Below are 24,869 nucleotides of genomic sequence, written 5' to 3' on the forward strand. Positions count from 1 at the left end.
TGCCCGGGCTGGTCTCAAACCTATGGACTCAGGCAATCCTCTCACCTAGGCCTCCCAAAGTGCTAGGATTATAGGCGTGAGCCACCGTGCCCGTCCTGCAGCGGTGCTTTTGTTAGCAGGTCTGGTCTTTCTGCTGGCAAACTCAGTGGCCTGGGATTACGGTGGTTTTTTATGAGCCACACAACGACTGATAACCAAGTTGCTGCAGATCCTTTCTAGAACAAATCAGGACATTAAAAAATAAATACATAAAATGTCGACCACCCCCACCATGGGTCTCAGCAGCTCAGGCGGCAGGAGGAACGGCAGCCACCAGGCAACTCGGCTTCGCAAAGGCTCTCGGTGCCACAGCCCACAGGCATCGGCATGCCCCTGCCCACTGCCAAGATGCCCAAGAGGAAGGTCAACTCCATCCAGGGGGCAGCCAAGGAAGAGTAAAGAAGAGTTACCCACAGAAAATGGAGAAACTGAAACCAAGGAGAATCCAGCCTCTGAAGAAGCAGGAGAGAAAGAAGCCAAGCCTTATTTGTGGTCCCTGGCTCCCTTCTTGCACAATCCAGAGAAGATTTTTAGCAACTGTTTTGCAAATGCAAGTTTTTTAGAAGCTCTAGAAACATTTTTAGAAGGAGGGAATCCCACCCCATCCCATTTTTAAAGTATAAATGCTTTTTTTTCAAAGGGGTGAAATCATTCGCTGATTGTTTATTTTTGGATACGACCAGAAAATAGTGTGGGATATTGAATTTTGGGAGGCTTCAACTGCCTTGGGCATCAGCTGAACATTGTGCAGATGAGGGCTAGTTTTTGTATCTTATAATTCAAAGCATCCTAAGCAGCAGTATGAATCACAGTCCTGTATTTAATGTCTTAAACCTTTAAAATGACTTCTATTCCCATGCTGTTTTTTAGCAGAATTGCTTCCTACAGAAAACCACTCCTTAATCATGGCCCTCCCTGTCAGAATTGTGTGCATTCCGTAACATCTTTGGTCATAGTAGTCCTGTTTTCTTAATAACTTTGTTAATGTGCTGTGAAAGATTGAAGAATTGAGTGTGTGTGTATATGATAAATTGTGAACGGTTGGGATGTATGTAACAGCTTATCAGCATTTGAAGATACTGGGACTTGATATCCTCTTAAGGAAAATTTGCCTCCAAATTTTAAGCTGGAAAGTCACTGGAATAACTTTTTTTTAAAAGCAGGATTTATTGAGAGGACAGAAAAGCTCCCACAGCAGTAGGGGACCCGAAGGGGTTGTCCTGGAATAACTTTTTTAAAATAATGATACATGGCTTTTTAGATTTTCAGTATGTATGTTAAGAATTGCATACAAACTGAAAGGTCTGTGTACTGACCCTCATCACAAGCAATAAACTCAATTATGAAAGATTTTTTCAAAGCAAAAAAAAAAAAATGTATATCAATAGCAAGAACATTTTAAATAGTGTGACTTTTGAATAGAAAATAATATACAACAATTTTTTCTCTGCAACCAGAACTATTAAAATATATACATTTGCATTGCTTATTAATTTTTACTTACCTTACATGTCATAACAATGAATTATATGAATTGAGATGGGATTAAAATATCTTCTAAAATTGGTGAAGTTTGGCTGGGTCTGGTGACTCATGCCTCATGCCTGTTAATCCCAGAACTTATGGAGACTGAGGCAGGCGATTTGCTTGAGCCCAGGAGTTCCAGGCAAGCCTAGGCAATATAGGCGGCCTAGTTTCTTAAAAAAAAAAAAAAAAATTAGTCAGACACAGTGGTATGCACCTGTAGTCCCTGCTACTCGGGAGGCTGAAGTGAAAGAATCACCTGAGCCCAGGAGGTTGAGGGTGCCATGAGCCATGATTGCTATAATCATATCAGTGTACTCTACCCTAGGCAACAGAGTGAGACCCCTAACTCAGTAAATAAATAAATAAATAGAATTGGTAAATTTTCTTTTGTTTAAAAATTTTAATATGTCTAAAAAATAGGATTGACCATGGAACGGAACAGATGTAACTTGAAAAGTTGTTTTCTTTTAAATTTGTTAAAATTTACCTTTTATGGGTTAAATGAGCTAATGGTCTACGCTAAATCTGTCATTATAAAATTGTTAAGTGTAGATGATTTTGAAATATTCATGTAAAGATGTTTGTGTTCATAAATGTCATCAATTTATTTCAATTGTGATTTTAAAAGTACATGACATAAAGTGTAACCATCTGAGCCATTTTCAAGTGCATAGTTCAGTAGAGTATATTCATCACACATTGTTGTGCAACCAATCTCTAGAACTTTTTCATCTTGCAAAATTGGAAATTGAAACGCGATCACTAATCAACTCCCTTTTTCTCTCTCTCCCCAGCCCTTGGCAAACACCATTCTACTCTGTTTTTATGACTTTGACGTATCTAGAATAGTCCACTCATAAATGGAACCACAGAGTATTTGTCTTTTTGCAACTGGCTTATTTCAGTTGGCATAATGCCCTCACCTCATGGTTCATCTGTGTCAGGATTTTCTTCTTCCTTTTTTTTTTTTTTTTTTTTTTTTTGAGAAAGCAGGATTTATTGAGAGGTCAGACAAGCTCCCACAGTGGGAGGGGACCTGGGGGAGCTGCCCTATTTTCTTCTTTTCCAAAGATGAATAGTACTTATTATTTGTCTATTCGTGTGTTGTTGGGCACTTGGGTTGCTTCCATCTCTTGGCTATTGTGAATAGTGCTGCTGTGAACATGGGTGTGCAAATACCTTTTTGAGACAGAACCATTTTTAAGGCTTATCTACATCCTACTCTGTTAACTTGGCTGATCTTAACGGGTGAGGAAATCAGGAACGCAGCATATAAGACCAGCCTCATTTGTTCATATGGTAATCTAACATCATAAGCAAGAGGGATTAAGACTCAGTATAGCTGAATGAGGGGCCTGGGAAGACCTGGGCTTGTGTCTGGGCAGGTGTTTCTGACTGGTGGAGCCTGAACCATGGGTCCCCATCGCTGCTTCGGAGAGCCTGGGAGAGTGATTGCCCACCAGTTTCAGTTTCAGATACATAAGGTGGAAACCTCCCTCCACAAGTCAGTGGGCAGCGGGGGGGTCATTGCTGTGCTGAGAGCCAGAAGGATGTCACACACCTGCTACATCCGCTCACCAGCATCTAGAATGCATGTCCCATAATGCCACAGCTTTGTTCTCTGCCTAGAATGGCTTGGTGTGGCCGAGGCCAGGGTGGTGAATGTATAGAGCCCCCGCATTTCTGGTGCTTGCGTGTTTATTGGGGGCCTTGGAAAACTCTCGCATTTTTGTCCTTGCTGGTTCCTTTCCACAGGCTGCCTTCCCTACCTCTCTCTGCCAGAACCAGGGTCTTTCTCTGGGGTCCCACTTGAGTCCCACTGCTCGGGAACCCTCCATTTTTCATCAGCTCTTGTGCTTGTGTTCAGGATTAATTTAGGGTTCATGGGGCCTGAAGCTTTTATAATTGGGAGAATGGTATTCAGAAAAAAATGATTTTAAGACTTTGATGAATGCCTTGTTAGGACTTCTCCCAGGGCTCATGCAGTTAAGTAGCCCAGATACTTAGGTTTCATTAGCTTGACAGTCAGTCTACTTCTGTTGTGTTTATTTTCTCTCTCTCTCTCTCTATTTTTTCTCATTTGAAAAATTAGGGTATCATTTGTGTACAGAGAAATCCACCGTTTTTACTGTATCTCTCTGTGAGCTTTGACAGAGGCTTGCAGTCACGTAATTGCCACCGGTGCAAATGCATTAGGTTCAGCACCTCCAAAACTTCCCCCCCGGCCCTTTTGTGGTCACCAGCGCCCCCCACACCAGTCTCTGGTAACTCATTGCTTTTCCCTCTCTCTAGTCTTGTCTTTTTCTGAATGTCATATAAATGGAGTCAAGTAGTGTGTCGTCTTTTGAGTCTGGCTGCTTTCACTTAACCTCGTGCATTTGGATTTCATCCGTGGCATTGCACGCATCACCCACTCTGCCCGGCACTGGAGATACTGAGATGGGGGAAAGGCCTGGTCCCTGCCCTCAGAGAGCTCTGACGCTGAAGGCACTTGGGCCTGTCGTCATGTGCCTTTTCTTCCACACTTTGCACACAGGGCTCTGCTCTACCAGCTATCTAGCTCTGACACACCTGTCACCCCAGCCATGTTGTGATTGCCCAGAGGACGAAATCTCTGACTGTCTCAAGGTATCAAGTTGGACTGGAGAGAAAGCAAGGAGTTTGGAGCTAGGCAGACTGTTGGAATCCAGGTCGCCCACTGGGCGCCTCTGTGACTTGTTGTTGGACTCAGAATCAGGGTAGGGACTGGTTAAATGTCTGGTGAATGAATGAATGGGTGAATGAATGAATGGATGAATTTAACCGCCTTAAGCCCCAGGTCTCTCCTTTGTAAGACAGAACAAGAGTGGTCACTCCACCTGACTGCCGTGGGGCTCAGCGCCTGGTGGGCATTGGCAGAGTTTGTCTTGTTCCCATCCCCTTCCATGGAACCCTTCGGCACTCTCCCCCAGACAGGTACACGTACACTGTGCAGACCTCAAGCTGGCTGGACCCTGACAGAGGACAGCACCAACACCTGCCAGACGGGAGCCAGGAGGGCACCTGCTAAGAAAACAAGTCCCAGGAAAACCCACAGGCACCTGCTGACCTGTCCCCCGCCCACCCCCACAGCTCAGCTCAAGGAGCCCGTCCTACTCATCCCCTACCCCCTCTTTCATGGTACAGACGGGAGGACCCATCAGTCCTTCCCTCTGCCCAAATACATACCAGGCATGGGGCTTTAGAGGAAGTCCACAAGAAGGAGAAGACCCTAACCCTTCAACAGAGGAACTACCAACTGAAGGTCAGGTCTCTGGCTCTGAGATCTGGGGAGAGGGCCTGGGCTGGGAGGTGGGCAAACATAGGCAATCGAAAGTGAAGCGTCCCTTCTGCAAAACAGACTCAGCAAGACACGTCACAATGGTTGTGATGATTGTACCCAGTCATTGGTGTGATTACCTGTGTGTGGGCTGCCTTCTCTACCAGCGGTCCGTGGCACATAGTAGGTGCTCATCACATCTTTAGTGATGGAATGAAAAATGCTTTATGGTTAAAAGAACTGGCATTTAGCTGAACATGGTGGCTGTCATCCCAGCACTTTGGAAGGCAGAGGTGAGAGGATTGCCTGAGCCCAGGGGTTCAAGACCAACCTGGGCAACTTGGCGAGACCTCGTCTCTGTAATAAAAAATTTAGCCAAGCATGGTGGCACTCACCTGTGGTTCCAGCTACTTGGAAGGCTGAGGTGGAAGGATAACCTGGACTCAGGAGGTCGAGTTTGTGGTAAGTTATGATCGTGCCACTGTACTCCAGCCTCAGCAACAGAGTGCGTTTCTGACTCAAAAAAAAAAAAAAATTGACATTTGAAGTTACTATTTCTGCAGCAGGGAAGCGAAGGGAACTAGTATTTGTGATTCTCTAGGTATCTCTGGAATGTTGAATCTTTACCCACAGTCTCTGCTGTTGAAATAGATGTTCTTGGTCTCTATCCCCAGGGAAACAGGTTCAGAGGAGTTAAGAAACATGCCTGCCATCCCGCAGCTGGTCATTGATGGAGTGTATTCAAACTCAGGTCTGATGTCAAAGCCCAGCCTCTTCCTACCCCACAAAATAAAGCTGGGTTCCCCAAGAATAGAAATCTCTACAATTAAGACTTTAAAAAACAAACAAAAAAAGATTCAAACTGACATTTGAGAGCAGGATTTGAGTGGGCTGGATTGTAGTGTGTAACAGCGTGAATTGAAAATTTACAGAATGTGTGTTCCTGCTTGCATCAGACTTTTGTGCTTTTCCGAGTTGGGTTTGGGAGCACTGGAATCCAACTTAATTTCAGATTTTTGCAGCACACATTACACACAGCTTTAAATTAGCATAAAACCCCCTCTCCGCACTAAGAAAGGCAGTGTGGCCTTGGCGACTGTCATGGATGAGGAGACAGGAGGCCTGGGTTTGACTCTTGTTGAGTAGGAGATCCCTGAACCACCCTGAGGCTGTTTTTCATTTGTAAGTTGAGAAAGTAACCCCGGTTATCTCAGAGGGGTGCGGTGTGTATCACGTGTGCAGATAAGCAAATGAGATGTTTGTGGGGGGATCACCCCAGGAAGAGTTGTGTGTGTGTTAGTGGTCCCAACTCTGCGGAGAAGAGCAGGGCATGAAACAAACCACTGGGACAGGAAAGACTTCAGAGAAAGACCGGCAGAATCACACGTCACGGTGAGAAAGAAGAATGGGCTCATTTCTTTTCTGCCAAGATCAGCTCAGCTTGAGAGAAAACCTCATTTGTGTGAACAGTTGGTGTGCCTGGAACCCTGTCATCATACTGCCACCTGGTGTCAGCAAATATGTAATGCAGGGCCAGTGTGGACGTCTGTTAGGCAAGGAAGCAGGCGACATTCTCCTTCCCTCTCTCCTAGTCCCGGTTCATGTATTCATTCAGGACATCCATTCATTCAGGTTCCAAGCCAGCGGTCCCTAAGTTTTTGGCACTGGGGACTGGTTTCATGGAAGACTTTTTCCTTGGATGCGGGGGGTGGGGGGATCCTGGGGCCATCAGGTATTAGATTCTCATAAGGAGCACACGCACAGTTCACAACAGGGTTTTGCGCGTCTATGAGAATCTAATGCCACTGCTGATCTGATAGCAGAAGGAGCTCCTCTAACCTGCCACTCACCTCCTGCTGTGTGGCCTGGTTCCTAACAAGTCACGGGGTTGGGGACCCCTGCTCTAAGCTGTGCACTAGAGAGTCAGGAAAGAAGGCAGTATAACATAGCAGTGAGGAAGTGGGCTGGGGAGTCAGACAGACCTGGGTTCGAGTCTGGCCTCTTCCCTTTACTAGTTGTGAAACTCAATTATTTATTTTCATTAAGCCCCAGTTTTCTAATTTCTAATTTCTAATATGAGGAAATGATAATACCTGTCCCATATGAAGATGGAAGGTGCTCATGCTTGTAGATGAGTTTGCACAGTGAGCACTCAATCATAATAATGATAATCATTTAGGAGCCAAAATGTCCCATGGGCCAGTTCTGCTGTTTTCCTGTTTTCTTCTACTAGCATATTAGAAAGTCGCAGTGGGTAAGCAGAAGCCTGAGGGTTGGGACCCATGGCAACCAAAGCCCAGGTGCTGGGCTGTGCTATGGGAACAGGGCTGTGTGCCCAGACTGAGCAACTCTCTGCCCAGCTTAAGCTTCTAGAAAACCATTGTGAGTGAGGACATTCTCTGGGGCAGCATGGTGGTGGTCAGGGTTTCTCAGGTACACTTGGAACCCAGGCCCACGGCATATCTGAGACAGTTGTTTCAGAGCCAGTGCCTCAGCGGGCCTGATGCATTCTGGTGTTGTGAGCCCTTGCTTTGTCACACATGGACCTTCTGATACCAGAAGGTACTGGTTGTCTCAGAGCTTGGAGGCTGGTACTCAGGTCAACTTTATCCACTTTTGGAGACACAAAACACTGCTCGCATATGAGTGTGATGTCCTCCAAATACTTTTGTTTTGTTTGTTTGTTTATTTGAGTTGGAGACTCACTCCATCACCCAGGCTGGAGTGCAGAGGCACGCTCATGGCCACCCTAGCATCAACCCGCTGGGCTCCGGCGATCCTTCTGCCTCAGCCTTCTGAGTAGCTAGAACTACAGGCATGCGCCACCACTCCCGGCTAATTTTTATTTTATTGCAGGTCTCATCAAGTTGCCCAGGCTGGTCTCGAACCTGCGGGCTCAGGCCATCCACACACCTTGGCCTCCCAAAGTGCTGGGATGACAGGCTGAGCCACCAAGCCCGGCTGCTTTTGTTTTTTTACAGGTTAGGTTTATTGAGGTGAAACTGGTAAGATTCACTCTTTGGAGTGTGGATTTTTTGAGTGTGAGTTTTTTGTTTTTGAGTTGGAGTCTCTGTCGCCCAGGCTGGAGTGCAGCAGCACGCTCACAGCCACCCCAGTGTTGACCTTCTGGGCTCCAGAGATTCTTCCACCTCAGCCTTCCAAGTAGCCAGAGCTACAGGCGCACGCTACCACGCCCGGCTAATTTTTTGACTTTTATTGTAGAGACGAGGGCTCGCCAAGTTGCCCGGGCTGGTCTCGAACCCACAGACTCAGGCAATCCAGCCGCCTCAGCCTCCCAAAGTGCTGGGATGATAGGCTGAGCCACCGAGCCCGGCCTGTAAGTTTTAATTCTGAGTTTTGACAAACACTCACAGTGACGTGCGCTGCTCTTCAGTCAAGGCACAGACCTGGCCCCTCCTCCCCCAGATTCCTTCACACTCCCAGAGTCAACCCCTCACGCCACCACTGGCCCTGGCAACTACGGATCTGCCTCTCCCCATACGCTTCCCTTTCTCAGAGGAGCATGTAAGTGGAGTCTTCTCGCACGTTTCCTTCTGAGTGTGCTGCTTGTGCTTCCTGTCATGCACCTAAGATGCCAAATGCTTTTGACTGCAGCAAGGTTAGTGGTTCTGAGAGCAGCATGGAAAATCAGTAGTATTCCTGTGTGCCATTAATAACCAGTAGAAAATCTAATTTTAAAAATCTGCAGGACCACAAAAAGCCCGAAGTGCCTAGGAATAAGACAGAACGTGTCTGAGACCATCATGGAGAAATTACAACATAGCATAAAAAGACACAAAGAAATAGACATGACCATGTTCACACAGAGAAAACCTGATATCATAAAGATGGTGATTCCTTTCAAGTAAATTTTATGAATTCAGTGAAATTCCAACCAAAATCTAAATAAGGTTTTTCGTGAAACTTGGCAGGCTGTCGCAAAATTTAGGTAGGAAAACAAAGGTTCAAGAATAGCCAAGACAATTTTAAGAATATCAGGATTTATTATAAAGGAATGGTTATTATTAAGATATTGTGGTATAGGTACATGGTTAGACAGTAAATCAGTAAGCTAAAGAGCTGAAAATAATACCTATGCATGTTGGAAACTTTATATATGACAGGGGTAGCACTGTAAATCAGTGGGATGGGACAGTTGGGATTCTTTCAGAAAAGAATACAATTGAATCCCTAACTCACATTATACATAAAGATCAATTCTAAATGAATTGAAACCTAGAAATGAAAAAGCACAATTAAAAACTCTTTTAAGAAAATATGTGTGACCAGGATTTCCTCAACAAGCTATAAAAGATTAATGTATGTGTCTATATAAAATTTAAAGCTTCTGTACAACAAAAGTCATCACAAACCAAGTTTTTCTGAGGCTTGCATTCGGGAAAGACATTTGCAATGCATATGCGCAATAAAGAATTTATGCCCAGAATTCACAAAGAATTTCTACTAAGAGAAAGGACAACCTAATGGAGGGATATAAACAGGCCAGTTAAGCAGCCCAGATGGCCAATAGACATAAAAAGTCGCTCAATTTCCCTGGTAATTGAGGAAATGCAAATTAAAATAAATATAGGATGCCATCCTACACCCATCAAAAATTAAAAAATTAAAAAATCTGACTATATCAGTGTGGCAAGAATGGAGAGCAGTAAATCTCTTCTATACTTACAGGAAGGGGCATGAGTTGGTACAATCACTCTGGCAAGTAGTTTTCATGATCTGGTGGAAGATGCTATCTGTACCTCATGACCCAGCAGTTCCATACTGAGTATACATACACCCTAGAGAAGGTCTCAGACATACACGTTCAAGCCAAATGCGGTGGCTCACGCGTGCCATCCCGGCACTTTGGGAGGCAGAGGCGAGAGGAGTGCCTGAAGATTGTTCAAGACCAGCCTAGGCAACTTGGAGAGATCTCGTCCCTATAATAAAGCAAAAAATTAGCTGGAAGTGGTGGCACGTGCCTGTAGTCCCAGCTACTTGGAAGGTTGAGGCATAAGGATCGCCTGAGCCCAGCAGGTCGAGGCTACTGTGGCCATGAGCGTGCCACTGCCCTCCAGCCTGGGCGACAGAGTGAGATCCCAACTCCAAAAAAAAAAGGAATGTTCATCACAGCCCTGTTAGTAATAGGGAAAGTTGGAAGGAACCTTAAGTGTATATAAACAGAACCAGTAAATTGTGATATGTTCTTATAGTGAAGTGTTCTTATAGTGAAGTGGTTAAAATGATTAGAACGACAAATGTCAACATGGGTCAAATTTCAAAACTGTAAGGTTTAATGAAAAAAAAATAAAAATGGAATACATTTTGTGCGAGTCCATGTATGTAATGCTTAAACAGTTATAAACTATTTTTTTCTGTTTAAGCATGGCTCATGGAGTTAATAAAAATATGGTGAGAATGATAAACACGAAATTCAAAATAGTGATGACTTTTGGGGAGGAGGGAGAAGGTGGTATCAGGAAAGTGTGTGTAGGGGACTTCAAATATTCTATCTTGTTTTCAAGTTTTTTCCAAGTTAAAAATTATAACGTATTTTTTGAAATGGCAAAAGGAGCTACAAGAACCAAGGAGCTTTAGAGTAGAGAATAAAAACGGATTTGGAGGTGAGTTCTCATAAAAAGTGGTAAGAATGGATTAATGCGTTTTTAGAAAAATACTTCAGAGAACAGTGATTGGAAAATATATATTTTATTGTATTAAGATCAAAAAGCACAGAGCATGATCTGTGTACACTTTAATATCTTTTGATGCATAGATGAAAGAGTGTGCCTTCATTAATGGGAAGACCTTTCGTGCGAATTCATTTCTTAGATATAACCCACCATTCTAAAAAATTCTAAAATATCACCCATGCACACAGAAAAGTGCATAGGGCATATGTGTACAGTTTAAATATACATTTGTCACTAAAAGCAAATCTCTGTGTAACAACTAGGCAGATCAAGAAAAAGAGAGTTCCAGAAGTCTTCGTGTGGTGTACCGTTTTTTCCCTGTGATTTGTTTTATAATGGTATAAACAAGTGTATACATAGGCTTGTTATTTCGCTTACATTTTAAAAATACATTTTAGAAAAGATATTGCTGGCATCGGTTCTTTAAAATTTTCAACATAACTTTGGATTGAGACATATTGTTTCGACTCTGGGGGGCCTAAGAAGGGTGTGGAAAGTACTGGTTTGTTTCATGGTCTGTAGAGGTCTTGGCCACAGTCAGCAACTGGGGTGCCACAGCGTGGAGCCGTGCCCTAGGCTGGCCCTCGCTCCCTGCAGGCTCTGAGGAATTGTGAACTGTCCTCAGCACCTTTTTATTTTTTGAGTTGGGGGTCTCCCTCTGTCGCCCAGGCTGGAGTGGAGTGGCATAGTCACGACTCACTACAGCCTCAACCTCCTTGGCTCAGGTGATTCTCCTGCCTCAGCCTCCCGAGTAGCTGGGACTATGGGTACACGCCCCGACACCCAACTAATCTCTTGGGGGATCTTTTTGTAGTGACGTGGCCTCACTGGGTTGCCCAGGCTGGTCTCAAAACTCCTGGGCTCAAGCAGTCCTCCTACCTCGGCCTCCCAAAGTGCTGTATTACGGGCATGAGCCTGGGCACCCAGCCTCAGCCATATTTACAGTTAATTCACGTGAGCAGTGTCTTTCGTCTCCTGGCCAGAGTTCCAGGAGTAGCTTCAGAACTGGGTTTCCCCTGTCATTGGCCAAGGGGCTACGTGCATAGTCTTGACCATTCTGGACCATCCCCTCCTATCTAAGCATCTGCTGTCTTTCCTGGAATGTTGGGCATTTAAAACAATTCTTGTGGTAGGTTGCTCTTGGTGGCCAGGCAAAGTGTCCATGACGCGAGGGCCAGGAAACGACACACTAGGCCAGGGTTCTCGGCCGTGGCACTGTTGACATTTTTGACTGGATAACTCTTTGCTGTGAGGGGCTGCCCTGTACATACAGGATTGGTTAGCAGCATGCCTGGCCCCTACCCACCAGATGTTAGTGGCACCCTCTAAGCGGTCACAACCAGATGTCTCTAGACATTGCCCAGGGACATCTGGGAAGCGAAGTCACCCCTAGCTGGGAACCACTGCATGAGAGCGTAGTGGCGCTGCAGCTGGTGGGGAGGGCTGGGGAAACCAGCTGGATCAAGAAACCCAGCAGTTTTTGCTGTTGTGAATAGAGCTGCAACAAACATACGTTTGCAGGTGTCTTTTTTGTAGAATGATTTGAATTCCTCCGGGTATGTTCCCAATAAGGGAATTGCTGGGTCATATGGAAGGTCAATTTCTAGTTCTTTCAGAAATTGCCACACTGTCTTCCAAAGAGGTTGCACTTGTTTGCATTCCCACCAGCAGTGTAGAAGCATTCCTTTTCTCCACGCCAGTATCTGTTGTTGTTTGTTTTATTAATGATGGTCATTCTTACAGGGGTTAGGTGGTATTTCAATGTGGTTTTTGATTTGCATTTCTCTGATGATGAGTGAGGCTGAGCACTTTTTCATATGTCTGTTGGCTGCCCGTATATCTTCTTTTAAGAAGTGTCTATTCATGTCTTTTGCCCACTTTTTAAAGGGGCTGTTTGTTTTTTTTCCTTTCGCTGCATTTGAGTTCCTTGTAGATCCTAGATGTTAGGCCTTTGTCAGATATACAGTTGGCAAATATTTTTTCCCATTCTGTGGGCTCTCTCCCTGCTCTCTTGATGGTTTTTTTGACTTTGCAGAAGCTCGTTAATTTGATGAGGTCCCATTGAAGCTGAACTGGATACAAATATGAGGTACCTATACACAATGGAATATTATGCAGCCATAAGGAAGGACAAATATATGGACTTTGCAGCAACTTGGATGGATTTGGAGTCGATCATACTCAGTGATTTATCTCAGAAACAAAGAACAGAATTCCATATGTTCTCCCTCATCAGCGGACCTTGAACAATTATTATAATACTATAAGAAAACGGTTGGCAGTAGTGGGAAACTGCTGGGGCGGGGGGCAGTGGGATTGGCAGTTGAGGGAAACTGCTCGGGGAGGGAGGGGCACCTCATCAACAAGGGTACCTGCATGATCAATATTTGTATACCTAACCCTGAAATGTACCCCACATCTTTATAATAAAAATTAAAAAAAAAAAAGAAACCCAGAAGGAAGGTCCTTGGAGCCAGTGAATAGGGGTGGGACTTCCAGGAACTGTTGACAGAGGAAGGGAGGGTGGGCACAGAGGCTGCGTGGTGCAATGTGAACGCCCTTAAGGGACAACCTGGTGAGTGTGCCAGTGCAGACCCCAGGCTCTGAGGACGGTACTCAAGCCTTCCGCAACCCCTCTGCTCAAGTCGCCCTTAGGCTCGGAAGGAGCTGCGAACCTCCTGGTTGTCTTGCCACTTTCCTCCTTGTCAAGACAGTATTGTGGGTACAGCTAGTGGGGTAAGGTCCTTGGAGAGAGACGGCAAGCGTTTGTTTATTCACTCAACAGACACTTGCGAAACACCCACTTGAGCAAGGGATGTACCCCTTCCATTGCCCAGGACTGTCTGACCTGGAAGGGGAGACTCTCAACCAGCACACGCAGCCCCCGCAGAAGGAGGCAGGCTCGGCTGTCAGGCTGCCTGGGTTCACATCCCAGCTCTGCACCTGGCTGTTGCATCTCCTTGGGCAAGTGAACGATGTCCCGGTCTGTCAAACGGGGTGGCGAGAATGCTCATCCCACCTGCCTGGGAGAGAGTTGACAGAGGGTGCTCAGTCTGTAGGACAGCACCTGGCATTAGAGAGCACCCAGTGATACTGTTTTAAATGTCGTATCACTTCTTTCACAGAAACAAAGCACTGAGTGTCAAGTGTTCTCACTCATAAGCAGATTTTGAACAACTATCGTGATACTATAAGAAAGGGATTGGCAGTGGTGGGAAACTGCCAGGAGAGGGAGGGGCACACCTCATCAACAAGGTACCTGCAAAATGACCATGTGTATACCTAATCCTGAATCGTACTCCACATCTTTAAAATAAAAAAATTAAAAGTTAAACATAAATAAATAATAAATGTTGTATCACTACTTTATACGGGCGGTGACAGACTTAACAGTATCGAGAAAATTGAGGATGGGCTCCGTGGCTCAGCCTGTCATCCCAGCACTTTGGGAGGCTGAGGCGAGTAGATTGCCTGAACCTGCAGGCTCGAGACCCACCTGGGCAACTTGGTGAGACCTTGTCAAAAATTAGCCTCGTGTGGTGGCGCGTGCCTGTAGTTCTAGCTACTTCGAAGGCTGAGGTGGGAGGATCACTGGAACCCAGCAAGTGGAGGCCGTGGTGGCCGGGAGCGGCCACTGTGTTCCAGTCGTCTGGGTGACAGAGTGAGACTCCAACTCAAAAAAAAAAAAAGAAAATTGAGGGAAGAGTGGCCAAAGACTTCACAGAAGAAGTGGCATTTTTGAGGGGGGGTCTTAAAGGGTTAGTGGGGCTTTATCAGGAGAACCAACAAAGTTGTGGGGCTGGGGGAAGCTCACGCACTGAGATTCAGGCTGCAAATAGAGCAGCCAGGAAGTCACAGATTGTGAACAAGCATGGCTTTGGTGATCCCAAGGGGTGGGAAGTAAGGTGGGTGGGCCATGGAGACCGAAGAGCAAATTCATCCATGGTGGGACCCTGTAGAGTCAAAGGGGCACAGGCAGGGGATGCTGGTAACCAGTTCATGCCAGAAGACTCCAGCCTACCAAGCAGAGGCCTCCCTGTCCGTGTTTCTTGTGACTTCCCAGCCCTGTGACACTCAGGGGTCGCGGCTCGGCATTCACAGGGTGGTCATCTGTGGGGTCGCACTCTGCTTTCCACCCCTCTCTCCGCTGTTGCTCAGGGCCCGGGCTGCAAACCGTTCTGGCAGACCTAGGTAATAACCAAGGCATCTGTGCCCAAGGAGTGGCATGTTTCTTTCCCTGGTGTCCATGGCACTGTGCCCGAGGTTTTGCTGAATCAGCCCAGGGCCGCCTGGCATCTGCCCTGCCACCAAGACCTCAGTCCCAAGGTCACAAGCGTCCCCTGGATGGTGCTGACTTGGCTTCACCATTGTCTGAAACTTCACACACGGACACATCCCTGCTGAGCCCTTCCTAACGTGCCCGGCATGGAGGTGCAGTTATGAACGGGGACGCCGTCCCTGGCTTTGTGGAACATGCCGTCTTGTGGGAGAGGCAGGCCCTGAGCGACCGTCCGAGTGGCAGGGTGGATCCGGGTTGAAACAGGCAAGTCCAGAAGTTGTGGCAACAGGACAGCAAGATAAGCCTTACCTTCAGGGGGTACCCTGGTCAGGGCAGGCCTTCCCGAGGACGTCAGACTCCCCCTGATATCTGAGAATGCTTAGGAGTGTGCAGGAAGAGAGCAGGGTGGAATGGGGGGCCTTCTTCATCAAGGGGGCTGTGACCAAACCCATGAACTTCCTCTTGGCCTTCCACATCCCCTTGGCCTTCCTGCGGTCTCGGGCACCACCCTCTCTCTCTCTCAAACTTTCCCCCTCCTGCTTTTTTCCTTACTTCCACTGCCCTCCTGTCCCCTCTGCTGGCTCATCTTGCTCTTCACTCAGACCAGTTCAGCCTTTCTAGAGGACAGACATGCTCTCCAGGGCAGTGGACAGTGGTGACAAGAAGCTAGGCTCGGAGGAGGCCAGCCTGGCTGGGGTCCGGCCACTGCTTTACTCCTCACTGGTCGAGGGACTTTAGACAAGCAAGTGATGGGCCACTCCATGCATCGGTGTCCTGTCTGCAAAAGGGATTCCCTTGAACAAGGAGTCCAGGTGGGATAATGCCTGTAACGTGCTGAGCTCAGACCTCTGTAAATCAAGAGGTAATAGCTCCCTCCTCTTCGGTGGCAGCAACTGACTGTTCATGCTCTGTTTTCTCCTGGAAACCTGCTGAATGTGGAGCGTCAAGATGTTCCTGGCAACGGTGCTTATGGCAAAGCTGACCCTCCCTGGTAAATTGCATCTGCCCTGGGAGTTCTCTGGATGACCTCCAGGCATCCAATGAGCCATGGCTGTGAGCTTCTTCAGTGTTGCGATATCTTCTGTAACCAGGAAGGCTCCTTGCAGGAATCCTGGATGCTCTGTCTGTGGGGTTGTCACAGGAGACACTAGCTGCTGTGACTTCTGGACCAGGGCCGCTCCCCATCAGCCTGCACCTGAGATGACACTTGGGGGTGGTCTCATCTGTGGGTGAAAGGATGGAATCCTTGCAGCTCTGACAGTCTATCAATTTATTCATGTACAAATATCTGTTGAGAGCCTGGTACCTGCTGGGAACATTGATGTTGAGCAAAACAGACCCATCCTCTGCCCACAAGGTGCTTACAGTCTAGTGAGGGGATGGCTGTCAATCAGAGCAATCGTACCAGGGTCACCCTAGTGATGTGTCGGTGTAGGGGGGAGATTTGACCTAGGTAGTGAGGTCAGGGAAGGTGCTGGGATCTGATGAACAGGCATTAGTCAGACAAAGAAGGGGAAAGGAAGATTCCAGAAGGAAAGAACACATGCAGGGGCGTTGCAAGCAGTCGTGCGTGGTGGAGAGAATGGGGGAGGCAGAGCCATGCCAAGCAGGTCCTTGGAGGTGGGCTGACTGGGAAATTATTTAATGACCCAGTGCAGCCCTGGGCCTGGATCGATGAGAACTACTGCCCGAACGCTGGTGGTATTTTTGCTGCTTCATCTTGAGAACAATGAGAGGCAGGTGAATGCAGGGTGAGGCTGTGTTTGTGGGAGGAGGGGTTGGCCTGGTTGGTTTTAAAAATGGCAAAGCTTATTCTGGCTGCAGAATGCTGAGATCAAGTCTGTGGGGAGTGAAAGTAGAGAAAAGGTTTTTCTGGAGAAGAAAGCCCAAGGTGTGTGTAGGCTTTGTAGAACATCAGAGGAATTAGCAGCAGGAAAGTTGGCCTTGAATTTCATGATTGGCCCTCTGGGAGACAGATATAAGATGAACAGCCCCTACCCTCAAAAAGCTTATATAGGCCAGGTGTGGTGGCCCACACCTGTAATCCTAGCACTTTGGGATGCTGAGGTGGGAGGATTGCTTGAGCCCAGGTGTTTGACCAACTAGGGAAAAAAAAAAATTAGCTGGTCGTGGTGGTGGATACCTGTAGTCCCAGCTATTCAGGAGGCTGAGGCAGGAGGATCACCTGAGCCCGTGAGTTTAAGGCCCGCAGTGAGCCACGATTGTGCCACAGCACTCAGCCTGTGCAACAGAATGAGATCCTGACTCAAAAAGAAAAAAGTTTAGGGGTCTTGGCTGCTCATCTCAGCTGCCCCATCCCCATTTTTGGCTTCTATGACCCCAACACCTTCTGCGTTGCCAACCACAGACTGAAGAGTGGTGGGTGTGGGGTATTGCAAAATATAGAGGTGCCCCAGGCACCCCAGCCATGAGCAGAACACCTTCAGGGGCTTCTTAAAAACAAATCAAGCCCCACAGCTGCATTTTCCATAGTCTGGAGAGCAACTTGGGCATCAAAGACAGACATTGTCCTTTAAACAGGATGAGTGAAAATTGCATTTCTCTTGATGTGTGTCTCTCTCGTCCCTCCAGGCTCATCTTTGGCACCCTTTACCCTGCATACTACTCCTACAAGGCTGTGAAATCGAAGGACATTAAGGAATATGTAAGTGGCACTGTTTATTTTGGAGGGGTGGCAGCTGAGGGGGCGAGGTGGGCGTGAGGGATTGGGAGACGTGAGTGCCTTCCTTCCCTGAGTGCTGGGAGCAAGGCTGAGGAGTCCCTTCACATGCTTCTTCTCACAAGATGTCTCAGGAGTCCTCTCCCCGTGTAGACCTGTCCCTGTCCTGTCTAGACCTTGAGTGTTGAAGGTAAGAATGCAGAGAGGGACAGCAAGAGGAGAGGGCTTCTGGAATCGGGGGTCCCTCAGCTCTGCCGCGTGCCATGAGTAACTTCACCTCTCTCAGCCTTGGCTTCCTTGTCTGGAAAACACTCTGTAGACCATAAAGCACTGGGAGACAGTCCGACATCCAGAACAGGGGCAAGGGTCCTAGAGTCCAGCGGACCTGGGTGTGGTCCCTGGCTCTGCAGCCCTGCCTCCGTTCCAGTTCTGTTGTTCCAACAGCCCACAGTTTAAGTCCATTGTTTTATAAGGTTTTTATTATTAATTTTTTTTGAAGATGGGGTCTCTCTCTGTCACCCAGGCTGGAGTGCAGTGATGCAATCATAGCTCACTGCAGCCTTGAACTCCTAGCCTCAAGCAATCCTCCCGCCTCAGCCTCCTGAGTAACTGGGACTACAGGTGCATGCCACTATGCCAGGCTGATTTTTTTTTTTAATTTTGTAGAAATAGTCTGGCTATGCTTCCCAAGCTGGTCTCAAACTCCTGGCCTCGAGCAATCCTTCTGAAAGCGCTGGGATTACAGGCATGAGCCACCATGCCCTGCTTGAATAAGCTTTCTGAGGGAAGGGGCTGTTTGTCATCTTTTATCTGTTTCCCATAGCATGTTGAAGAGGGACAAACTTTTGAGGGGGGCCAGGGAGAGCATACCAGTTGGAGAATTGTGTCAATTACTGTTGGACGATTTGGGAACCCCAGGCACCAGCCCCAGATATGCCAGATGCCTTGAGGCAGGAGGACTTTTAGACCACTCTTGATTGACAAAGACCTGCTGGAGTGGGTGGGGAGGAAAAGGTGTCTCTTCCTCTGTAGGGCACACATCCAGGTCAAAGTGTAAAAGGTGTGGATGTTGGTATTACGAGTCCAAGGTCAAGTCCTGGTTCTGATATTTGATAGATGCAGTTCTGGGCAAGGAGCTCAAACTTGTGACAGCCTCAGTGAACAGGAGGGTGGGTAACAGCAATTCCTCTCACTCTCACTTAGATGTCAAGCTTGGCATAGGTAAAGAAATAATTCAAAGTGGGCTTGGAAAGTCATTGTTTCTTTCGCAGATTTCCCAGGAAGTTTTTGTGATGAAACCAGCCACCTCCAGATCAACTGCTGCCAGGACTCATGACCCCGACCCCTCCCCGTTTCCCAGAACTGCTTTCCTCGGCTTGTATCTTCTGCCCCAAGCAGGGATCCATCCAGAGGGGATGATTTCTCCTCTGGAGACCAGGTTCTAGTACATGTAAGGGAATCTCAGAGTGCACGCTATAAATAGCTGCTGAGTTGCAAGCACAGAACTTCCTGGTTCTTGATTGACTTGGCACGGGGCACAGCAGTAGGCAGCCTCTTCCAGCCCTCCTTCCCCTGACCTCTCCTGCCTGCAAGCTGTGCCAAGGAAGGAGGCCTGACTTGGGGTCACCGCGGCACAAAACCTAATCCCTTGCTCACAGAAGCAAACGTTTGATTCTGTCAGCACATCCTAGAGAAATCGACCCCTGCATTGCTTTGCTCTGACTAAACTCGCAGGAGCCTGGCTTATGACTGGAATGGCAATTCATGAATTTGGAGTGAAAACCTTAAGTGATGATCAGAGCAGCTGTTGGCATTGGCTGGTCAGCACTTGCTTTTCCCATCAGGGAAACTCGAGTGTTAAGATGAGAAGGTTTCTTGGTAAAAATGGAATCTGAAGAGAGTCGGATTCTGCTTCCTTTCTCTGCACTGTGACTCTCATGCACTCTCACAGCATGCACACTTACACATGGGCTTGCACACTCATTCTAAGGTTTCCTTCTTGTGGTCTTTTCGACTAATAGACCCATTTGGCTAGGAGAGAAAGCTAGGAGTTTCCATCGACTCCGGCCTCTCCTTACCACCTAGCCCCCCCACCACACACACACTTGGTTGGGGGACCATGCTTCTTCATTCTTAGCCCCTGAGTAATCTTCCAAGCCAGGTCTCTCTTCCTTGTCAGAAATGCGATTCTCATCATTTTCCTTGGGATGTTGCAGGAGCCTCCTGTATTTTTTTTTTTATTGTTGCATTAAAAAATTACTATGAATTTGGAGGCATAAAATGACACAAACATAAGATCTTACCACTCTGAAGGTCTGGGCTAAAATCCAGCCTGGCTGTTCCAGTTCCTTCCTGTTCCAGTTCCTCGAGGCTGTCCCTGCATTCCTTGGCTCGTACCCCATCCTCTCTCTTCAGAGCCCTCTCTCTGTCCTTCCATAGTCACACCTCCCTCTGACCCAGCTGGAAAGGGATCTCCACTTTTAAGGATTCGTATGATTACATGGGGCCTGCCTGGATAACCTAGGGTAATCTTCCCATCTGAAGGTCCTTAACCCAATAGCTCTGCAGAGTCCCGTTCGCCACATGGGGATCAGGACATGGACATCTTTGGGGAGCCATCATTCTGCCTGCCACACCTCCTAACTGGTTCCCTGACTCCCTCTCTTCTTTCCCACTCTGTTGTCACGAGACATCCAGAAGCCTTTCAAAAGGGAAATCTATGTATTTCACCCCTCCCGGGTCCTTTACTGGCTGTTTATCATCTGCAAGGTCAAGTCCAAACTCCATTTACACAGTGTTTAACACCCCTCTTGATCTTGCTCCTTCCTACTTTCCAGCCACCTCTCTGAAGGTTTTTAGTGCTCTGGGTCTCAGTGCCTAAGGTGTGGACCAGCATCAGTAAACATCGCCTGGGGGCTTGTTAGAAATGAAGAATCGTAGCATGGTTGGTTGGGGAGGGGGGTGGCATACGCAGTTGAGGGAAACTACCGGGGGAGGGAGGGGCACACCTCATCAACAAAGGCACCTGCATCATCAATGTTTGTGTACCTAACCCTGAATTGTACCCCACATCTTTATAATTTAAAGTAAAAAGGGGAAAGAAAAAAAGGAATGGAGAATTGCAGGCCCTACCCAGGCCTTCTAAATAACAATCAGCATTTTAACACATTTCCCTGGTTTGAAAAATATGGCTCAAGACACTTACAGCTTCTTACATCTTTCCAAATTTATTGCACTAGTTAAGGCTTGGGGATGAAAACTTACACAGAAGGAATTGATGACCATTCATAGAATTAACTAAAACATGGGAGAGAGAGGCTCTGGAACAGGGAGCGTTCGAGGAGGCAGGAGGTGGCCACAGCCCAGCTCAGACCCCCAGAAGGGTCTGGTTTAGAAGTCTCTGCTGATGTTTCATTGCACACACTGGTTACCTGTGCTTTCAGAATGTTCCCTGAAGACTCAAAGTCCTGGGTAGCGGTATCTGATTTAACTGAAGCCCTGAAGCAGGTCCTGCCCCCCAAAAAGGTGTTCGTGCTTAGAGACTCCCCTAGTTTAGAACATCTTGGATGCTGAGGAGTCAAGGAATAAAAATAGTCATGACAGTTACCTCTTGAGCTGTGCTACACCTGCATCCACATCCACTCTTTACCCATTTTTTGACTTTAAAAATAACCTTCTACTGAGCGTGGTGGCTCACACCTATAATCCCAGCACTTTGGGAGGCCGAGGTGAGAGGATTGTCTGAGCTCACAGGTTTGAGACCGACTTGGGCTACTTGGTGAGACCTCATCTCTACAATTAAAAAAAAAAAAAAATTAACCGGGTGTGGTGACATGCATCTGTCATTCCAGTTATTTGGAAGGCTGAGGCGAAAGGATTGCCTGAGCCCAGCAGGTGAAGGCTGTGGTGGCTGTGAGTGTGCCACTGCACTCCAGCCTGGGTGACAGAGTGAGACTCCAGCTCAAATAAATAAATAAATAAATAAATAAATAAATGGAATACAATACAATAAATCAAAAAATTAGCCGGGCATGGTGGCCCGTGCCTGTAGTTCCAGCTACTTAGAAGGCTCACCTGAGCCCAGCAGGAAAAAAAAAATAGCCTTCCAACAAGAATTCTATGCTGCAACTCACTCACCTGTCAAATCCAAATGTCTTACAGCTCCAGGCCCATTGTCTCTGGGCAACGTCCTTACCTCTTCTGGTTCTGATCCAGCCTTAGTCATTAGCACTGTGAAAACTGAGTTGTCAAGTGAACCCTCACCAACACAGCCCATATGCGTTTTAGCAGGGAGAGAAAGAATAACTTAAAATATAATTAGTTAAAATACATAAATCTATACATAACACGGAGAGGAAGAAAATGTGCATGAAGCTGTGGTTCATATTCATGCAACTGGTCATGAGTTCATGGCTAGTATTTATGTCTTTTGCTAAAACAACTTTCATCGAATGATAAAATCATGACTCTTGTAAGAATACAAAATAAGCACACATTGAAGATTTTATTTACCTTGTGATTAATGAGGGAATCAGGAAAGTGTTACAAAATCATTCAAAGGAGGCTCCAAATAACAGACATACGTAGGCAATCGGGAATGTCAAAATGGCCTTTCCTGCAGGGACAACCTCCCCACGAGAGCATGACTCTCGCCAGGCTGTCTCTTATCCCTCTCCAGAAGAGGAGGAGAGTAATGCAAGGAAAAGCGCCTGGTGCAAAGCCCTGGCTCCTCTTTCCTGGATGCGAAATGCCCTGGATGCTACAGAATCACTGTGGCCTTCAGCCAGGCACGAGCAGCAGCTGTGTGTGTTGTCTGTGCCCCTGTCCTCTGCCCGCCTACAAAAGAAAGAGCAAGGCTCACAGAAAAATGCTCCTTCAGGAGGACACAGCACTGAAAACACCCTGAATCCAGATGAATGGGAAATGATCCCCCAAACCACGTTTTGGATAAAAAAAAAAAAAGAAACAAATGTTGGAATGAATTTGTTCATATGTTAACTGATTTCCTGGAGTGTTGCACGGGAATGATGCGTCCACTAAACAAAATTCATTTGCACCTCCGCGGACAAAACCGTTTGCTTTGCAGTCAGTTTTCTCTGACTTATAAAGTTGTCAAATAGCTCAAAGGCATTGGAAAACAAGACACCCGGGCACTCCCCTCAGGTCCCCTGCCACTGTGGGAGCTTTTCTGTCCTCTCAATAAATTCTGCTTTCTCAAAAGAAAAAAAAGACACCCGCAAAATCAAGAATTCGGAAGGATGCGTTGGCATGCCATAGGACACCCATTTCAAAGTCTTCCTCAAGTTCACCTGATACATTTCTCTTCTGCTCTCCAGTTCCTGCCACCATTGCCTTCGGCTAGAGCTTTAGCTGGTAGGGTTCCTTATCCCGTGGTTGGGCCCAGATCTTCATTCCCAAGGAATCTGAGGTCTTGGCACTCTTGCATCTGTAGGGCTAAAGTAATGACCTGTTGACTTTTACTTGTGACCAAGATGGTACTAGGAGGTTCCCCTGAGAACCCAACATGAATATCCCTCCTCCTTTCTGCCTCCTTGTGTAGCATCAATCCTGGTTCCCTTTGACACTTAGGGTCAGTTACCCCATCAAAGCTCATAAGCCCCTTTCTGGTCTGTTTCCTACTGGCATGAGTATCCTGAAATGACCAGGTGACAGTAGGTCTCTGCTTCTACTTCACTGAAACCACTTTTTATGCGCTGGTGAACGCATCCATCCCTCAGATACTAGAATCAATAAAGAGCAGAGATCAGAGGTTTGCGGATGAGAAGCAAAAATATTGTGAGGGCTAGATCAGTGATTCTCAAACTCTAACATGCATAAGAATGAATGACCCGGTGGGTATGGGGTGGGGTCTGAGAGTCTGCAGTTTTTTTAAGAGGCAGGGTTTCACTCTGTCACCCAGGCTGGAGTGCAGTGGTATGATCATAGCTCACTACAGTCTCAGACTCCTGGCCTCAAGTGATCCTCCCACCTCCTGAGTCACTGGGATTACAGGTGAGAGCCACCATGCCTGCCTCTGCATATCTGACAAGTTCCCTGATAATGCCAGCAGTGCCAGCCCATGGTCCACACTTTGAGTTGCAAGAAATTGGCATTAGGCTTAATCGTAAGCAACACCACCCTCACTTCCTTGGTTCCCGAACCTTTAGATTCTGCCTAAAAAGCAGCACCTATCATGTGTTGGTCGCTGGTTTGGAGAAGAAACTGTGTCTTCCAAGATAGCACACCAACCTCATGAAATGTGAACTCCCGCCAAGTTATTTTCCTGAAACCTCCCAGGCTATGGTAGCACCACGGAAGGCCAGCCGCCTTGGGGCCGGGGGGCGCATGATGATATCACATCAGACTTTTGTCTTATTTTGCTACAAAGAAGGGTCTTTGGTGAGAAGCAGTATTGCGTGGCATGCCACAAAATGAAAAAGGCAGCCCTGAGTCCGGCTTGCTGTGCGGCATGACAGCAGGAAAAGCAAGTCTATGTGGAGAAACAATGAATATTCCCGAGAAGACCTGATGCCAGGCACTTCACGAGGGAAGGGGCCTGGTATAGTGAACCAACTTCCCCAAGGCTGGTTGGTGCCTTAAGATCTGGCATCTGGCACACACTGGCTGTGTGTGGCCAGTCAGCCTTGGAGAGAGCAACTCCACGTTGCTGAGCCCATACGCTACCCGTGTGTCTTCTGCATGGCCACTTGGTCCGTGAACTCACTGAACCCGCACTGTCAAGCCTGAGGAAAGAGGCTGGCTGTCAGCCACAGGCCTGGCCATCTCATCCACCTTGGCTACCGGGAGCTTCCTCTGTGGGACCCATTGGTGAGGCCCATTCACAGACCACCTTGGCACCGCTTTCTCAGCCTCCCCACTTCTGAAAACCTTGTTATCTGGACAAAGCCTTGCTGGTGTTGTATTTTTTTATTTTTTTAAAATTTTTATCATAAAGATGTGGGGTACAATTCAGAGTTAGGTATACAAACATTGATCATGCAGGCACCCCTATTGATGAGGTATGCCCCTCCCTCCCCTAGCGGTTTCCCTCAACTGCCAATCCTATCCCCCCCTTGGTTTCCCACTACTGCCGATCGCTTTCTTATAGCTTTATAGTTGTTCAAGGTCTGTTTATGAGTGAGAACATATGGAACTCTGTTCTTTGTTTCTGTGATCAATCACTGAGTATGATCAACTCCAAATCCATCCAGGTTGCTGCAAAGTCCATATATTGGTCCTTCTTTAATGGCTGCATGATATTTCATTGTGTATATGTACCACATTTTTTTAATCCAGTCCAACTTCGATGGGCAGCATGGTTGGTTCCATGTTTTTGCTGTTGTGAATAGAGCT

General features: G+C 47.0%; 1 protein-coding gene across 1 annotated transcript in view; it reads left to right on the forward strand.

Moving 5' to 3' along the window:
* The first annotated feature begins 8,456 nt into the window (after positions 1 to 8,456).
* Positions 8,457 to 24,869, forward strand: part of REEP1 (receptor accessory protein 1) — a 74,002-nt gene continuing 57,589 nt past the window's right edge. Inside the window, exons 1-4 of the mRNA XM_021717368.1 lie at positions 8,457 to 8,483; positions 13,151 to 13,293; positions 13,492 to 13,521; positions 17,429 to 17,501. Coding sequence (XP_021573043.1) covers positions 8,457 to 8,483; positions 13,151 to 13,293; positions 13,492 to 13,521; positions 17,429 to 17,501 — 273 coding nt within the window. The remainder of the gene's footprint in view (positions 8,484 to 13,150; positions 13,294 to 13,491; positions 13,522 to 17,428; positions 17,502 to 24,869) is intronic.

Source organism: Carlito syrichta, unplaced genomic scaffold (assembly GCF_000164805.1).
Source record: "Carlito syrichta isolate Samal-C Ts95f unplaced genomic scaffold, Tarsius_syrichta-2.0.1 Scaffold309717, whole genome shotgun sequence".
NCBI lineage: Eukaryota > Metazoa > Chordata > Mammalia > Primates > Tarsiidae > Carlito > Carlito syrichta.